The following is a 20,470-nucleotide window of genomic DNA, read 5'->3' as shown; positions in this document are numbered from 1 at the left end:
CATTGTTTGAGTCTCACAGTAAAATTCTCACAAACAAGTAAATAGACAAAAACGGCCACGCCGTTCAGTAAAATCAGCTCGCTATGTTCAAATGCTGAACTATTTCCTCTCCTCATTTCTGACTTCGACGTTTTCATGTCAATGAGAAAACTCATTCTCAACAAGATGGAGCAGCTAGCCATATGACCTCCTCATTTCTGACTTCGACGTTTTCATGTCAATGAGAAAACTCATTCTCAACAAGATGGAGCAGCTAGCCATATGACCTCCTCATTTCTGACTTCGACGTTTTCATGTCAATGAGAAAACTCATTCTCAACAAGATGGAGCAGCTAGCCATATGACCTCCTCATATCTGACTTCGACGTTTTCATGTCAATGAGAAAACTTATTCTCAACAAGATGGAGCAGCTAGCCATATGACCTCCTCATTTCTGACTTCGACGTTTTCATGTCAATGAGAAAACTCATTCTCAACAAGATGGAGCAGCTAGCCATATGGCCAGAGTTGGAATTGATCTTATGAAATATGTTTTTCCTAGCCGCTTGATGAGTAGGAATGAGGAGGTGGATATGTGCCCCCTTTCATCACCCATTCTAAGTTAGCTCGTGTGATTGCTTTTGTATGGGGATACCTCAAGTCAAAGGTTTTTTAAACTCATAAAGTAACACAACAGCACTTGAGAATGCGAATAACACAATAAATTTCTGACTTGGAGGAGTATGCGGCGCAGAGAAATGGAGGGAGATCAGCCAATTACAGTGATTAATAGTCATAGGTAGAAGCGCAGTTGCCAATTTGTCAGTCGTCTGACTGCTTTGAAACAGGAAACTTCGCATGTGTGCATGAGCACATGAACAGTCACTAGAAGTTGGAGAACGCTGGCCGCTTCAAAACTGCAACATCGCGCCTCTGTATCCCTCCCGCTGTATGCTTTCTCTCTGCTGCGTATGTCCATTCCAAGTAGCAGAATTAACTTAGTGTGAGAATTATTAAACAATGTGATGGTTGCCATCTTACTTGAGTAATATTCAAAAAGTAAATATAACAACCAAAAATTTCCAATTGTGTCCTTACGATTTGCTAAAATATATTACTTAAAAATATTTAAGTAAATATTTGGAGTATATCCAAAAAGTAAATATAAAAATCAAAAATTTTCAATTGTGTCCTTACGATTTGCTGAAATATATTACTTAAAAATATTTTGTGTGAATTTTATTTTAATACGGTACCTGAAATAGGGCAGTTTGACTGCCCTACCTTAACAAGCGTTCTAGATAGATTTCTCAATGATTGAAGAGAAACAAGATACTATCAGAAAGCTGTCAATAGCTTCACTATCAATTGACTCACTCTACTCGTTTTAATTCAATAATTTAGGGTGTGTGCATACAGAGAACTGTCAGCGATCAGCGGTCAGAGTGGTCTTAGATATAAATACCCATATTTTTATTCTATCCTTCTAAGACTGCTGAAGCTCGGAACGACTGACTGATTCTATCATAGAGAAACAATAGCATAAGTAGATATCCCATGGTATAGGGCGTTTATGTCGCAACTTTTACTGTTATCTCAAGCCGCTAGTTCATGTAATTATTACCTGTGAAGCAGTGTGACACTGGTAGTCTCTCTTATTGTGCCGTTCATACACTCTCACCCCAACAAAACAGTAAAATTCGACAATAATCAACAGTAATCGGCTTGAGATAACAGTAAAAGTTGCGACATAAACGCCCTACACCTCTATGATTCTATTTATTCAGTTTCCAAGAACGTGGAACTGGCCCTCACAACCACTCGTTGTGTACATACACTTCAACTTCAGGTTCTTAAAACGTGGAGCTTGGAAAGCCTTAATGCATTATGCAATTCCTTATCAATTTCCATCTGTATATGGCTAGCCTCTGTGGCCTAATATAAAATGAGCGCTGCTATCCAGAGATTGTCAGTTTGATGTGAGGTGAGCTAGAATATCATCCGCCTCACATTACCCAAGCACAAGCCTAGAGCTCTTGTGGGCAACACCCTCAGCAAAAAAAAATAGAAAGTACCGAGTTTGATTCTTGGGCTGGAAAAATGTTTTGAATAGTAGCTGTCTTCGAATTTCCTTCAAGCTGGTCACCCTGTTGTCTATATTTGCAGAAGCAGAAGTCATCGGGGTGGCTTACAGCATTTAACTTTGGATTTACGTTTGATAATTATTATTTTTATCTTCTCCTCAAAGGTGAGCTGAATTCCCAACTCCGGTACAGTGAAAATATATAATTGTTATGAGTTCCAATTCTATTCATATCTCACTTGGCCTGTTTGAGAGAGAAATGTCCCATAAGAGCTCTCGGGAATTAGATTTCCACTGCATCACTAATACTAATATCTGGGAATCTAGCTTTGGAGATATTCCACATTTCCAATATTTGTATGTTCAGTTCATTTTCTCACTAGGTACTCTATCAATATTGTAAGTGAGATTCAGTACAAACATTCAGCATTTATTGAATAGGAAGATTTAAGCCATCTAAATTCAAAATTAATAGTTTTAAATGTTTGGACCAACATTTTATAAAAATTGTACACGTGAAATTCTAACCTTACCTTGGACTTTGTCACCTATAAATTTGGAAGAAAAATAGCACAAGGACTACCTTATTATTTTATCTTTCAATGTTATTATATTAGTGTTATTTGCATTGTAAATAAATAAATAATAAATTGATGTTTCCAAGGAATACTGATAGTTTGTAGTTAATCCACTACGGTATATCACAGTTTCATTAGTTTTAGACATTTTCAATTTTCTGGATTGAATCATGATGTTTCTTTGAGCAAAAAACGTGAATGGGCCTATCTCAGATTTGCTTTAAATGGATATGGAAATCGTTATGGATAAGTAAGTACCCTAAATTAGTAAAAAGATGAAAAATATACTACCAGAGACAAGAAATATAGAACTTATGCTCCTTTATTATGTAGTACCTACATGAAAATATTCTCCCCCTCTCTCATAAAAGAAAGAAACGCTTGCGCATAGACTCCAGTCTTGAATCTGTGGTTTGTCTGAGTCACATTGTAGTTCCATATTTGGCTGCTAGAGCGCACAGGTGTATCAATTCGCAAACAAGGTCTATAATACAGGCCAGGACACCAAAAATTTAAGCAAGGCCTTGCGGAATTTGAAATTCAACAAAATCGATTCAACAAAATTCAACGAAATCAATCAACAAAAAAGTTTTGATTTGTTGAGCAAAAATAAATTTGCATGATTACAGATAATGTGTGATTACAGATGGAAGAGCAAGCTCGTGTTGTCATAGTCTAGTGAGTACGGTACGTGTGAAAAAGCTGCGTTTGCTCGTGGAGAAAGCTAATCGCCTCAGAATTATTTGGCGTGAAAAGGATTTTCGATGCATCGTTAAGTATTGTTAAGTATTGTTTGTATAAAATAATAAAACAAGATTTGGAGAAAATATACGTATCGCTATTTTGCAATTTTTTTATTTATCATGAAAGTCCATATCACTCGATAAATTATTGAAATTGACATCTGTGCATCGACTGTGTTGTCAAATTGAATACATCCTGTCACATGGGCTTACTTGAAAAGATTGAAGTTTTGTACAATTTGGCAACACGGATAATTCCTCCAAGTTTCAACTTATTCCATATAGGCACGCTTTATTTGTCTCGCAATCATTACAACCCTGTAATCAATAGAAATCGTTAAACTGATAATTGACTACTACAATCATTCTGATTGGTTCACCAAAGCGTGCTTCGTTAAGAAAGTCTCAAACAGTTTATTAATATGCCCTCAATTTCACATTATTTTTTGCCTAGAAATTCTTATCTCATATATTTTCATACTGGAGCATTGCAGCATTAAAATAGGATATAAATTAGCTTCAGACTGTCTTTTTTCTCTAATGCTACCTACTCTTAAATATAATAGTTATTTGTATATCTAGAGTGAAAAGTACGACTTTTTCTCCCTGAGGGAAAAAGTTTGAAGCCCGAGGCGAAGCCGAGGGCAACAATTTTCCTGAGGGAGAAAAAGTATTTTTCGCTCGTGATGTACACAACATTTTTCCTCCATCTACATTTTTTTATAGAAACTGCAAATTAAATCATTCTAATAACTTACGTATTGGTATTAACATAACCTAAAATCTAAAACCTAAAAACCGGTCGTCTGATAGGCACTGCTGATTGCGCTATCTATCGGCCAAAGTTGTAACAATCATATCAGCTGAGCTACCAAAAATGGCTGACTCCAGATCACGCGGTTCATATTTGAATTGCAGAATGCAGATCAAAAATATTTGTTGGCTGGTATTTTGAATAGAATACGATATATTTTAAAAATTGTATAAATTTTTATCGTCTACTAATATTAAGAATATAATATCATACAAACATATATTTCATGAGTTGATCAAATTTCTGGTTGTGGTATTGAATTCAGTTGACTCAATGACAGACACCTCTATTACGCTTTCTCATCTGAGCTTAGACCTTCTAACCTATTATCATGTAAGTTTTTAAAATAGAGATGCTTCCCATGTTATTTAAATGGAGTCACTTTTACTCCCTAGGGAGTTTTTCTGTTTTTTACTACCTAGAGCGAAAAAGTGACACTTTAGAATTATGTTTCAGGGAGTAAAGTAAGTACTTTAGAGAGTAGGTGGAGGAAAATAAAAATTTGATACACTTTTAAAATTGTTAAATCACGACATGTTCATATCGTGATTGAACTCTTTTAAAAGGGTATATAATAATGCCATATAATGCTATGGTATATAATGGTATATAATGGCATTAGCAAGGCTTAATAATGGCATTATATAGCTGAAACATGTCATGATTGAATAATTTTAAAGGGTACCTAGATTTCTAATTTTTATTCATAGCTTTAGGCTACATGGATTCATGGATTAAGTAATTCGTGTATACAATATAAAGAATCTGAGCTATAAAACTTTACAACTGCCTCAGTAGCAAAATCACCAAGATAAGAGAGAGCTCCTCACGAAAATCATTCGACGTGGGATCACTTGTTAAACTTGATAATTGAATTTACTCAACTTTCCCTTGACAAAAACGATTTTCATGTCCTCTATAAATTTGTTTATCTCTCGTTGATCACTCCATTCACAACCTAAAGATCAGGTTGCACAAGAGTCTGTTGAATTTCAATCGTTATTAAACCCTCAATCAGAGAAAGTATTTTTGAGAAGGCTTCTCTGATAGGTTTCCGTGGCATTTAATCGGAATTAAAAGTAAACAGACTTTTGTGTGGAGTTTAAACAAATCATACATCCTTCCAAAGAGGTATACAAGTTTGAATATAGATACTATTTTTCCATCTTCCCACACAGTATGGAAAAGACCCAGTAATGGTCCTCAATTTATTCAACAGCTTCACAAAATCATTAAAATCTCTCATGCGAGACATACAGTCTGTGTTATCATGAATATTATATGTTGTATTGTAACTGTTTCCTGTTGAGGAAACAGTTCTTGTGATTAAAGCGAAGGGAATCTCAAATCGAATAAATTGTAAAACCATCAAAAAATAGTCATTCACTTACTTTTTCAAGCTTCAGTCATTGTAGCTGAAGTATCCGCTGGTATCCGATCCTTGTAGCAGGTATCTGATTTCTCGAACCAGTATTTGGGAAGCACTTCAGTGAAATTCTCATGTACATTATTTGACTTCAACTGAGGTGTCGATTTCCAAGTAAATATGCACATGTTATCTTGTGATTTAAGGGAAAATCAGGACGGAAAACTAACTGTTTGCTGTTTGTCAAGTGTGTGTATATTGTAGATATTGTAGGAGGCATCTTCTTGATTGGAAAATTCTGTGTATTTTAAACACCCAGAGGGAATCGGTTGTAGAGAATTTCGGTTACATTAACATTTAACAATATACATGATAATGACAACCGCTGATTTCAAACACTTTCATGTTTGTATAAGAGTGAGAGTAGGATGGAGAGATGGATGGTATTTTATGAATGAACTGTGAGCATTGATTAAATGGGAAGTATTTTTAAGGAATGCTATGAGTTGGAAATGAGTCTCAGTATAGTGTAGTAGAGTGGTAGAGATAGATGTTTATGTCGTATCACAGAATACAATATAGATACAGAATATATAATACAGAATATTACAGAATATTATCATATAGAATATTATAAAGAATATTATTATATATATTATACGTAATACAGAATATTATAGGAGTTTTCTCTGGTCGTATATATTTGTTTGAGGAAACAGTTACTTGTAACTGTTATAGTTTTTGTAACTGTTACAGATCTTGTAACTGTTACAGTTACTCAGTAACTTGGGAGCAAACTGTGAGCTCTGAGTTAAAAGTAAATAAACTCGATACAAATACATTCTCCCACCTACCTGCTGTTTGTTTGTTCTTCAGTGACGTGCAGATAAATTCAGAGAGAAATAAATGTAGATCGGAAATTTGTTTTGCATGTTCCGATAAAATTTGAATGATGGAGTTCATCATAGATTCATATCAGTAGCCTACTTTATTTTAGTTTTTAACTCTTGAAAGTTGATAATGATATTTTTGTGATTTGCTATCTACAGTGTCTGTTTTTTTTTAAGGTAAGTAGGTAGTCAGATTTGACAACAATTTATGACCTTATCAATCAGCATTAATCAATGGGTGACGAGAGAAGCGGAATATTCATTCAAAAACAAAACTTGTTCCAATGCTATTTCTAGGAGGTTTGCATACGCAATCCGTTGGAAGAACGATTATTATCATTCATTTCTGTATTCACAAAGAATATATTTTACTACGCTTTTATACAGTCTGTGTTTACTCATTCTCAAACTTAGGCTATTTGAGAGTTACAAAACTGAATTTTTATGTTGATTACATGAAGTAACGAAAAATGTTGAATATTAAGGTTAACTGGTTAAATGGAATATCAACTTTTATCAATAAAAGTTATCACTTCCCGTGATGTACAGAACTGTTGGAAGATAATCAGTAAGGAGTGGGAGGGAGAGAGAGTGAATGAGAGAGTAGAATAAATAGAGTGAGATTATGGAAAAGAGAGAGTGAGAATGAGGAAGAGAGAGGTAGTAAGAGTAAGACATAGGAAGAGAAAGGATTGAGCAAGAGAGAGAGAGAGTGGGGAAAAGAGAAACAAAGATTTAGTGTGGAAAATAGAGATAAAGAGAAAGAGTGAGAGATGAAGTGAGACAGAGAGAGCGGTAGAGAGTGTGAGAATAAGGAAGAGAGAAAGTGAGAGGAAGAAACAGGAAGTAAGAGGAAGTGAAAATAAGAGAGAGAGGAAGAAAGGTAATAGTTAGTGGAAGGAGGTGATAAAGAGAGAGGAAGATGTGAAGAGAGAGGAAAAGAGGAAGTGAGAGGGAGTGATTGGAAGAGGAAGAGAAGAGGGAAAGAAGAGAGAGGAACACATATAGAGAGGAAGAGAGAAAGAGAGTAAGTTAAAAACTTTATAAAATAGCTTGATTAATTCAATATGAAGTAATAATTAAGTTTTATATCTAAATATAGTTTGGTGTTTTAATTTCTCTAAATTCAAAATGTTTAGCTTATATATATTTTTAAACGAAAATTGAACTTGAACGTTTTACAGTAGAAACATAACCTATTTTTTGCACATTTTATTAGTTTATCAAAATTTGGGAATGGAATAGATTTGGGTCAAGCCTGTTGTTCCTTCCTAATCATATTTATATGATTGTGATTCTGTCCACGGATAAATAAATAAGAGAGAGAGAGTGAGAGAGAAACTGATACAGAAAGAGTGAGAGTGAGAGAGAAGGTTATAAAGGCTAAGAAAATTCATTTTCTCTAATAGGAAATGTATCAGAATAGTCATAAGATGATTTTCTTCAACCAAGATTGAGAAGAGCTGAAAGCGACTTAGGCCGTTATTTGCTATGGCATTCAAAGGGAAGCTTAACGCTACTACGAAGCTCAGTTACCTCGATTCACTGAAAAACAATGACTTGAACTGGTCTGAGTTTCCACAGAGGAGGAGAGTGATAGAGAGGGTGAGTAGGAAAACGAAGTTTAAAAGAAAGAGGAAGAGATTATTAGTAGCGGTCAAGAAGAAAGGGTGGACTTCCGATCGCTACAGTTCTCACTTGGAAATCAATAGAGGTTGAATGAAAGTTTTGAGCATTAGCATGGGCTTTTAGTAGTGAATAATCTATCAAATATACACACATCTTCTAAAAATGTATGAATTCAGAGATACTTTCTTCTATTTATAAAATAGAATATTATAGTACCCTTTGAAATTAATAAAATAATAGGTTAAGAATACAAATTATAACAGTTAGTTTCAGTGTTCAGATCATCCTCAGTGTCTAAGACTAGGCGTACAGACAAGTCAAGTCAAGACAAGAAAAGACATGATCAGAAACATTCAGTCACAATACTTCACAAAGTTGTTCATGAGGGCATGTCTAATTACAATGTAATTGAAAATCCTCAACTATGAGACATTAAAAACTGTTTATTTTTCTTTAGTGCAATCAATTTCAAGATACGTCATAATTATCTGGGGAGTTACGAATTTTATACATGTTGAACCTCTCTATAAACTTCAAAAACGAATACTAAAAATAATAGGCTGGGGAACATTCTTTTCAAGGACAGTAAAGTACTGAGTGTAAGACAACTCTACATCCAGGCTATCATCACGCGAATGAGGAGAAACAACGAACACATGAGACTGGCAGATCATAAACATCAAACAAGGCAGAGAAACACGAATTTATAAGTACCAAGGATAAACACTACATTTGGGCAAAGAAACTACATATATTTGGGACCAAAAATTTACATTAGGGAAGAATTCAATAGACACAGGTTCAAGAAACGTTTATATTCCTGGTTAGTTGATAATGGAGTAGAAAATTGTGAAAATTTAGTTAGACTGTAAATATTGAAACTATATTTATTCTTCATTCTTTTCCTTTACTATTTTTTCATTTTTCTAAAAATTAACTTTCTTATCATTATCCTTAATAGAACATTAATATTTATCTTCTAATTTCATAATTTTGTTCGTATTATAAATTTTCACTAATTTCATAATAAAAAACTTTAATCCCATATCAGTGAATGAAGTTTGTAAGTAGTAATTATAACACGCAACAAGCAACTAATAACTTATACCCAACACATATAATTTATAGTGGGGTGTATAATTCATTCATTGAATTATATTTGCCTATTAAGAAATTATTCAATGCATAAAACGCCATTGTTTTAATTGTTATAGTAGCCTATTCTAATTTGTAATGTAATTGTTTTTGATGAATAAATTTTATTTGATTTGAATGACTAATCAGTATGAATTGCGTCATAAGGAACAATGTGATGTTTTGTGACTAAACGTGTCTGATCATGTCTTGTCTTGTCTTGACTAACTGGTGTGCGCCTAGCCTAAGGTGAACACTGACGATGGTCTGAACACTGAAAATAGTTGTTATAATTTGTATTCTTAATATATTATTTTATTAATTTCAAAAGGTACTATGATTCTATTTTACAAATAAACACTATATTGTAAATTCTTGTAGATTCTTACTTATTTCTTTCAATTACTTACTCAAGTAATAATCCAAGTACTCTATAATTGAAGTTAATTCTTGGGAATAAAGTACATTTATGCAACTAATAGATGGATGGAAAATAGGGCTGACACATAAAAGATCACACCACACATCACAGCAATAAGACCATTGACAAATAAACTTTATTATTCATAGATAATTACAATTTCTTCCAGTTAGAACAACCAGGTATCATTACATATTTTGTTATACTTTTGTCTAGATTGAAGTCTCACGACTTACAATTAGACGAAAGTTTCTTAGAAATGCATACTCATATACTCATCCAGCTCGATCTTATAAATTATAACTTATAATTTATATTATAGATAATGAAACCATCATTTTCAAGTTCCACTGTAACTGACCTGCTGGATTCTAAGATAGAGTAGATAGAGATATTCAAATATTTACTATTTACAGATTGAATCATTTTTTGTGGTATTTATACTTCCGATTATATTGAGAGAAGAGAAATAATAGAATTAATTCTGAAACAGAAAGTAAGTTTTCTGAACTATAATATTAATTTGCACCTTATACTTATGTACAAATCATACAATTTTATTGGATACAATGGAAGTGGTAAATTATCGAGTTCTGCTTTACAAAATATTTTAATCATACTCATGAATCTATTGAGAACAATACAAACCATAAAATTAATCTATAAAACAAGAAAAGCTTCTCCAAGTATACATTCTCAATCCTGGAAGGAATATTTAGGCATTTCCTTCACCAAAATTATAAAAATTTCAAGAAAAGAATCGACGTTTCAAGAATAATAGCCAAGCACCGAATATCTACTGAATTTAAAACAATCAAGTTTAAAGATGAAAATGACTACATTAAAGATTCTTTGTAGAATTACATACGGTACCTGAATTTCCTATCATATTACAGTTCTTGTATTCATTTTTATTTTAACTCTAACAAAACAAATAAACAATATTTTGGAACAGATTTGAAATCATTCTGAACAGAGTACTCAGATGGAAAATTCTTTTTTAAAGAATTTCAAAGCAATCTATAGCAGGAAACATTTGAACTCGAACTTTCCGTGTCATTTAAAAAAAAAAAAAACGTAGGTGCCTGAAGAGCAAACTTTCGGCTTCATTATTTACAATTCATTAATTGACTTCAGAAGGTGAGTATATAGAACACTTACAGAGACTACACATTCTAGAATCAGCTGAGGTTATATTAAGTTGCAACAATATATTTATTTTCCACAACAATTCAACAGTACAGAATTTTTTACAAGACAATGTGAGTACGGTTTACCATAGGCCCTGAGTGAACTGTACAGACAGAAGCAAACTTCAAGTGGAAATCACTTAAGCTGGGTTCACATCAAAGTTATTAACAAAATGTTAATAACTTTATCCTTATAGATTGTATTAGATTCAACGGAACTTGACAAACACATATGCTCATCATGTGTATGATGAGTTATGTTCAATCTAATAGAATCTATAAGGATTGAGTAATTAACATTTTGTTAATAACTTTGGTGTAAACGCAGCTTTAGTTACTTTAATCACTACCAAATAAATGAAATTCATCCAGCTCGGATAATGATTTCACTTGAGTTATGTGAGTAAGTAAGGTTTTTAGTGATGAAGAACTGAGGAAGAATTCTATTGAAAATTGAAAAACAAGGAGCAGTCTCATTTCATATGACAGATGGATTCCTCAATGCAATTTTCTACCGGAGACTCTTTCCACAAAATTATCGAAATCATTCAAGCTGATCTGAATTGAATTTTCAATCAGTGTTGTAGCTAATTTTTAACATTATCACATAAATTACTTTTTTACTAAGACTGTTTTTTTTTTGTATGAGTTTCCATATAAACTCAATTTCCATCACAGACTTTAGGTCAACTTGATAGGTCCATTTCACTATTGAAACTAGGTTCTAATATCCAATGAATCTGAACCAGGTTCGATTTGATCATAAATGTGATTGTAAAAACTACATAGGAGAAATAAGAAATATTAGAATTTCATAACTGGATCAGATTGATATTGTTCAAATTTGAGGCTCAAACCCGAATTCTTGATCATAGATGAATTGTGAATATAAAATGAGCAGTAATTATGAAAAATCGTGATGTATGATTGGAAAAATATGCTTTCATTAGTTTTGCGATTCTTATAGAGAAAATACCATCATTCTCATGAAACGATCATAATTATTTCAACGTACATGAGACCAAGCCTAACATGTTCCCCAATATAGAAAATGAAAATAATAAGATGGAAAAGGAAAAAAATAAATGAAAAAATTTCTCCAATATAAAATGGAAATATACTGTAGAATGAATAAGATTGAAATAATCAAGATAAAATACCAAAAATCATTATTCAGAAATCGTTTTAGAAACATTTTTCAATTATATTTTTAAAATCTGTTCAGAAACAAACGCTTTCCAATCATTTTTTTTTCAAAATCATGTATTCCCACTTGAATTCCATTCAGCTATTTACTTCCAAGTTGATAAATCTATGATGAAAGAACCCCTCAGCTGAAACAAAACCCGCAATTTACCAATAAAACGTTTTAATTTAAATTTAAAGCAGTCCTCATCTGTTGAGAAGTTGGATGTATCTGAGTCTGAGATTATTCTCTCAATGAAGTCTTATAATGTCGCTTGTCGTTATTCCGGTTCTGTAACATTATAAATACATGAAATATTATTTAATTGCTTAGAGCACTAGTAGTTCTGTGAACAGTAGACCTCACGCAGTATTCTCATCCACAAGTACCTGATTGAAACTATAGACCTTATGGAAATACAGCAACAGACTGGCTTCTCCACACATCTGTGTAATCACTTGTCAGCTGATTTATGATGAATAATTCTATAGTCTGATTTTTACTCTAATATTGGCGTATGAAGGAGGCTCCTTTTTCCTCTTATATTATCCTTGAAATGCAAAATTTCCAAAAACCTTGTATATACGTCGACGCGCAATTAAAAAAAGGAACATACCTGTCAAATTACATGAAAATCTATCACCGCGTTTCGCCGTAAATGCCTAACATAAAAACATTTAAACACTCAAACATTTGAACATTAAGAGAAATGACAAACCGTCGACTTGAATCTTAGACCTCCCTTCGCTCGGTCAATAAAGTTCTTAGAGACTTTTTGAGTCTATTAGTTGAACCCTTCAAAACATAAAGAAAACAGTTTACTTAATAAGGAAGTAAATTCGATGTTATTCTATAATGATTATTATATTCGATTATATTTCCATATCTTATTTAAATGCATGAATTCAGGACTACTGTCTTGTATTTATAAAGTAGTATTATAGTACCCTTTAAAATTAATTGAATAAAAATACGAATTATTATATTTAATGTGCGGGTATGCTCGACAGTTGGAAAATCTTCAAAGTGATTTATGTTATAAGGCCGGATTGTCTCGACGAGGAATACTATAGAAACATGATCTCAATAGGACAATACCACATACACTAGAGAACAGAACATTGAAACACCAATTTCTCACCAATCGTTTGAAATCTAAATTTTCAACAGCTACAAAAAGGCTTCTTTTCAAGCACTCAAATGGAAGAGAATCAATGACTTCCGATATTTTTGTTATCTAGTCGAAGTAATAGAAAAGCTTTAGCTGAGCAGCTACGCCTTCTTTAAGATGCGAACAGAACAGTAAGTCACGGTTTAGAACAATGTCACTAAACAGCTGTGCAATGGAAGAAACATTTTAAGGCATTGATTTATAGATAAATCATAGAAGGTCGATAGTGAGCTGAAATCTACACATATACCTGACGAGAACGGTCAATCATATTCTCTCAACATATTATTGTTTCTCTCGTCAAGTTCCTCATTCCTGAGACTTTAAGCGATTTTTATTTTTGACCATTTTCGCAAAAATCCATGATGGATTGATTGATTGATTGATGACTCAAAAATTCATGGATTTCATGAAAAATACAAATCTCCCAGATTTGTTTGATATTCGGGCTATGAATAGAGCTTGACCTAACAAGTGTCGTGTCATGATATAGGACGCTTCGATACAATACAAGGTGAGTTATTCACTGAAACATACAATCTTTCTTTTAAACTCAGATCAGAAAAATCACTCATCTACAAATGCTTATAACTCAAGAATAGGAATGAATTTGGCCAATGTGATGACATATTATTATTCCTCTCGTCAAGTACTATCATTCCTGAGAGTTTGAGTTTGATTCAAATTATTGACCACTTTGCAAAAATCCACGATGTTTATAATATTCATGGATCTCATGAAAAATGCAAATCTCCCGGATTTGGTTGATATTCGGGCTATGGGTAGAGCTTGACCTAACAAGTGTCGTGCCATAATAATATGAGATGTTCCGCTACAATACAGGGCTTCAATAAAGCCATTTTTTATTCAATTCAGGTAGTAGGCCTCTTTAGTTAGGATTAACTTGTACAGATAATAGTTAGTATTATAAAATATAAAAGTACAGTAAATAGTTAGGATTAACTTGTACAGATGTTTATTATTTTATGAATTGTTCTTAAAACGAAACTTAGCTGAGTTCAACTTAGTTGCCCAGTAATCAATAACAATAATCCAATCAGCAAGATTGCAGTACTCAGTTGGTTGGCGACAATTCAAAAATAAAAATTAATGGACACTACAATGATAATCAAGTCAATCAAGCCATGGCTCGTACTAAAAATTTTCAAAATGAAGAGCTATCAAAAGTTTTTCCATGGACATACCTGGACATTTTACAAAATTCTTCATCTCTGGACATTCCTTAGTTGAATGAAATTAATACAATAGATGGGATAAATGAAATAGATGAAAATAAAATTCAATTGAATCCTATCAGTATATTTGTCCTAATTTTGATTCAATTCTTGAATCGCTATATCATAATATATCTCCAGAGACGGAGATAAGATCAATCCAAGTTTATTCCATACTCAATTCTGATAATAATTGTAGTGAAATCATTGGGTAATTCAAGAGACAGTATGATATTTTCGTACCAGCAGTTTGTACAGTCTTGTTGGCCTCTCCATGACAATGATTTCAGGCTCCTCATGAAGACTGGGTTCGTCGTCACCGATTCTGGCATTTGGTGATTCCGGGTCGTCTTCGTCCATTTGAGACGATGTCCTTAACAAAATAAAACACACGTTACCACACTATTAGTATTAGTATGAAAACATAATATTATATAAAACAGATGATGTTCTATCAGATTGTTTCGCTATATATATCAAATTCAAATTTATCTATCGTTAATAATAGTTACACGGTTGAAACTTAAAGTATATGAATAATGAATTTATTTACAAATACAAGAAATATTTTCACAAATTACAACGATTATATAAGATATATTTGAGTAATCCTTCTGATGAAAATAAAATATTGTATAATAGAGCCAGGAATGTTGCAAAACCAGTAATAAGAAGGGCACAGCAGAAATCATGGGAGAGATATATTAGTACTGTGGAAAAAGACATACATGGCAGACAGGAACTGGCCTATAATGAGGATGATGCAGAAATCGAATAGAGAGCTAGTAAATATAAGTTGTGTGGTGGAGAGTGAATGGATTGACCATTACAAAAAGTTATGGTTTGATGACACTGCAGGACGGGAACAAACTATTCCTCCAGAATGTCTTTTTTGTCATGTAGACCAACTTGACATGACAGAGCTGCAAGAAGCCCTCAAGGCATCTAAAAACCGGAAAGCTGCAAGCATCAATGGGATAAATATGGAGCTTTTAAAATATGGAGGATTGATGCTCCACTTCCGCCTCTTGCATTTATTCAATACCTGCTGGAAAACCCATGCAATACCACAAGAATGGATGGTGTCAAAAGTAGTCTCTATTTTTAAGAAAGGAGATAGATCAAACCCAGGAAATTACAGAGGAATAAGTCTGTTAGATACAACATACAAATTATATGCTTCACTCCTTGCTAAGAGATTGCAAAGTATAACAGAATCTTTGTTACAGAAGAATCAGATGGGTTTCAGGAAAGGAAGATCTTGTATTGATGCGGTGTTCACATTGAAGATGATAATTGAGAAGCGCAGAGAGCATAATTGTGAAACCCACATAGCCTTTGTAGACTGGGAGAAAGCATTTGATAATGTTGATAGAGAGCTACTCTGGAACATCATGATGACAAATGGATACCCCAAACATTTAATCAGTAACATAAAAACATTATATCACAATACTTCCATAAGAATAACATTGGAAAATGGGGAATTGTCCAGAGAAATACTGACAAATAAAGGAGTAACCTGCCCTCTTCAATATATATGTTGATGAGCTTATGCATATGTGGCAGCAACACGTTGACAAGGGTATTTTTCTTACCCGCACTTATATGAACCATTTAATGTTTGCGGACGACATAATAATCATACAGGAATCTGAGGACAAGCTACAAATTGCAATGCATAAGCTCAACATAATAAGCGACTTTTTAAAATCAAAATTTCGGCAATCAAAACGAAAATCATGGCTTTTAATGGCAAGTGGCCGATACGATCAAAAATAGTATTAGGAGACAGGATTCTGGAGCAGATTTCAAATTTCAAATATTTAGGCTGCGACATTACATATGATTACGACAAGGATGTCCAAAAAAAGATATCAAAATTCAACCTGGAATGCGGAGCCATCACTCCATCCCTTAAAGGTAGAGCCCGGAAGAACACCTTGATCAAATTTTATAGAGCCATGGCGATACCCACTTTGACTTACGGAAGTGAAGCAAGGGTGCTGACAAGGAAGCTTGAATCAAGAATACAGTCAGCAGAGATGTATATAAGCAGAGATGCGATTCCTTAGACAAGTCAAAGGATGCACAAGAGAGGATCGGATTCGGAATGAAAATATAAGAAGAGAATGTGATGTCCAACCAGTGTTGAGTTTGATAAAAACATATAGAAATAATTGGTCAGATTGGTCAGATCCTAAGAATGCCTGAAGACCGTTTCCCATTGAATGCCCTACTCCACAAGCCAATAGGCAGAAGAAGTATTGGTAGACCGAGGAAGAGATGGACGCCGGAACAGGCTTGGAAAGCCTAATCCATGACGATGATGATGATTTTCACAATTAAAATAATCATTAAAATACAATAGTTTTTGGCGTGACTGGAAAAAGAAGCCTTGAGCTCGAGACACGAGATATATACCTTCAGATTGTTGTGTATTATTAAGCCATGTGACTTTTTCTATAGAAACACAAAAAGTAACAATTCTGTTGGAATTTATCAAAGTGACGTCCACGTAATAATGGCAATGGAGAAAGATAGGAGAACACAGTTGCCGATCCTCTCTGTCTGGTCAATGCCTTCTATGGAGGGCAACTGATACCGGTATATTGATGCAATATCAACTGTTCTTTCTTGTTAAAAATAATTATATTTTATCAAGCAGGAATTTATATTTTTCAATGATTTCATAGTGAATTTCTATTATCATGATCAAATATTTTGTTAATTAATTATTATATTTCAACATTGTTAAAAAACGGTCTGAAAGCAGAGCAAAGCTAGAAAGTGATAGCGCTATCCGCTTTGTTGAATGATAGACAAGGATAGCAATACATTTGCTAATCAAACACTGCCATTATAACGTGGACCCAACTTTAGTGAATATGTAATTTGTCACAGATTTGGTTAATACTCGGGCTATGGATAGTTGTTGACCTAACAAGTGTCGTGCTATAATATGGGACGTTTCGCTACAATACAGAGTGAGTTATTCACTGAAACATAAAATCTTACCTTCACTCTCAGATCAGAAAAATCACTCATCTTCAAATGCTCATAACTCAAGAACAGGAGGGAGTGATGAAATTATAGACGGAATCATAGTAGGAACCAATTAATAATATAGTATTACAATATGATACAGTACACACAATATGATTAAATACAAATGTTATAACAAAGTGATATGTGATAGTTATACAACAACTGACAGCATTCAAAACTAATTCAATTTATAGCTACCCTACACTAAAGTAAAAAAGTAAATTCGTATGGCTTTTGTTGGTGGGGAGTCCTTGCGGGAAGGTCCCACCGCCTGAATATATTATAATTCAAGCCGTCAATGGGCCTTACGACTGTCATACATCAGCCGAGACCGACAGTTTAACGTGCCCATCCGATAACACGGGAGTGATCTGGTTAAAAAACTCTTGGTATTGAGAGGTTTTGAACCCAGAATCTCTATGCTGCTACGCAAGCACTCTATTCACAATCCCTACACAATCAGGCTTTATCCAATACAATTACAATAATTGATCTTCACGTAAACTTCCTGTGTTGTGATTATTATTAATAACTAGTTAACTACTATTATTAAGCGAAAATTTATTTGGATTTCCGTTTAATAATAATTAATTATTCATTAGTATTTGAATAAATGCACTTTGTAGCATGAATATTGATGTTGTGGAACTTTCCATAATTGAAGAGACGAAATGTTGTCAAAAAATCCACTATATTTGATAAAGTAGATTCGAAATAAATTGGATTTTTGACAACATTTCAAGTCTCTTCAATAAATGCAATAACTCAGTAATTTCCATCTGTTTCCTGTGTATTTGTGTAGGTGGAGTGGTTGAGGTTTTGTAAAGCCTCTTTAGGCATCATTGAACTGAATTTAGGAAAACAGATATTTTTAGGATAGCGCCTGTTTTTTCTTACCAAATTCTGATGTATTTGACCTGATGAATGAAATGATAAAATAAATAGAAATAGGAAGTCAATCATATAGGAAGCCTACTCTCCTCAAAACAGATGCTGTCACACTTATCAGTTGTTTGAAATAAATAATGAATTAATAGAGATGATATAACATTCGTTTCAAATACAAATCCATTCATTCATTGCATACAGCTCTCTACGCTATGGTAATGAGATGAGAGGGTGTCAAACAGAGCGTTAAGTTGCAGAGATTAATCACTACATCAACATCATTATCATCCACATCATTAACATCCGCATCATCATGAACATCATCATCATTCACATCATTCGCAACATATTATCATCATCATCATCAACGTCATCAATCCACATCATCTGCATCATTCGCAACATAATTATCATCATTCAAATCATCCGCAACTTCATTACCATCATCATCATCATCATCCATTATCATCATCATCATCATCCGCATCATCGTCATCATCATCATTATTCACATCATTCGCAACATATTATAATCATCATTAACTTCATTATTCGCATCATTCGAAACATCATCTTCATCATCTCAATTGTTAATTGTTATTGTTTGCGATAGTTCAGGTTTAAGTTGGCGTACGCCAACATTTCAGTTATGGAAGTTTAACTCATGTTTCTGCATACCTAAGTGAGATCAGTCTATTCACCTGTGCAATATGCTGGTTACTGATAGTTCATTGATCTATCCCTGACAGGCTTACATCATCATAATCGAGATGTAATAAGTAATTACCAGCTTCCTAGTTACCTACTAAGGAATAGTTTTCATTTCATCAATAAATATATCAAGCTTATTCATTGCTTGTTTATTATGCTCCTTGATATGTACCAAAGTTTATTCATTTTTATTGGATGAAGCAAACTGATACAATATTCAAGAATGAAGAAACAGTCTATTCCCCAAATCTATCCTATTAGTTTCTATTGAATTGATAATTCGAATTAAATAAAAAGACTAAGAAATTTTTCAAAAACCACAGATGTAAATGAAAGTTAGAGAGACCGATTATCGGTTGTTACACCATTGTCAATCTCTGATAAACTGTTTATAAACATAGAGATTACCTCAGTTTATAACCAGTTATAAACTGGTAATATAGGTTATTAACAGTTCATAACCATAGAGATTGACAAAGGTGTAACAACCGAAACCGGTCTTTTTAACTATCAATAAAATCTGTGTTTTTTGACAATTTCTTAGTCTTTTTATTTAATATGAATAATTACCACAATATCAACTTTTCAACTACACAAAAATTTATGATTAGAAGTTAGTTTGCTCTGAATTTTCTGGTGTTGGGTATCACCTATTTTCATTCAATTTCAATTTCACAAGAAATTTTATTACACGCTATACATCTTGAATGAGGAAGTCAGTCTATTCTGTACTGTGAAACTTGGAACATTTTCAAATTATCAAACTTTCAGGGCCGAGCCATATGAGACGTTTTTCAGACGAGTCGGCAAAGCAGGAAGCTTACCGATGGCTGATTGGTTGGCGTTCGAGAATCAGCTGATAACCAGCCAATCGGAGAACTTCCTGCTCTGTCGACTCGTATGAAAAACTCCTCATGTGACTTGACCCTTAATATCATCGAAGACCTCAGAATAAAATTACATATTTCTTCAGTTTTCCATAAATTCAGCCTGTAATATTGTTGGAAGCAGTAATCTATAAAAAAGTATATTTTTCATCCGTTGCTGTACTTTCATGATAATTAACCTTCCGGCAGTCGCGCTGTTGTAAAAAGTACAACAGTGTCAGTTATTTTGCTGCACAAAACTATTGAATGGGGTGGTGTCAGTAAATGAGTCACCTATGCATTCCAAAACTTTCCCCCCATCACTCCACTGAGTTGCAGTATCAACGGAGCAATGGTTCAGTCTTTAGGTGCCATTCAGTCACGACAGTGCATAAGTCGCATTGGGCATAAGATAGGGAAAAACTGTATACGGGGACTGTAAACGAACCAATAACACAAAATTGAAGGCTTTGCTTGATGTACCTTATTGGGCTATGAAATGGTAATCTTCCAAATGTTCATAGGCGTAAAATAATC

At 33.5% G+C, this 20,470-nt stretch overlaps 1 protein-coding gene across 1 annotated transcript in view; it reads right to left on the bottom strand.

The window, feature by feature from the left end:
• Positions 1–9,756: 9,756 nt before the first annotated feature.
• Positions 9,757–20,470, bottom strand: part of LOC111059747 — a 75,032-nt gene continuing 64,318 nt past the window's right edge. Inside the window, exons 4-5 of the mRNA XM_039434682.1 lie at positions 14,664–14,793; positions 9,757–12,305 (exon numbers count right to left, since the gene is read on the bottom strand). Coding sequence (XP_039290616.1) covers positions 12,258–12,305; positions 14,664–14,793 — 178 coding nt within the window. The 3' untranslated portion in view covers positions 9,757–12,257. The remainder of the gene's footprint in view (positions 12,306–14,663; positions 14,794–20,470) is intronic.

This window comes from Nilaparvata lugens, chromosome 8 (genome assembly GCF_014356525.2).
Source record: "Nilaparvata lugens isolate BPH chromosome 8, ASM1435652v1, whole genome shotgun sequence".
Taxonomy (NCBI): Eukaryota; Metazoa; Arthropoda; class Insecta; order Hemiptera; family Delphacidae; genus Nilaparvata; species Nilaparvata lugens.
The sequence above is the reverse complement of the archived record's forward strand: the minus strand, read 5'-3'. Positions and strand labels throughout refer to the sequence as shown.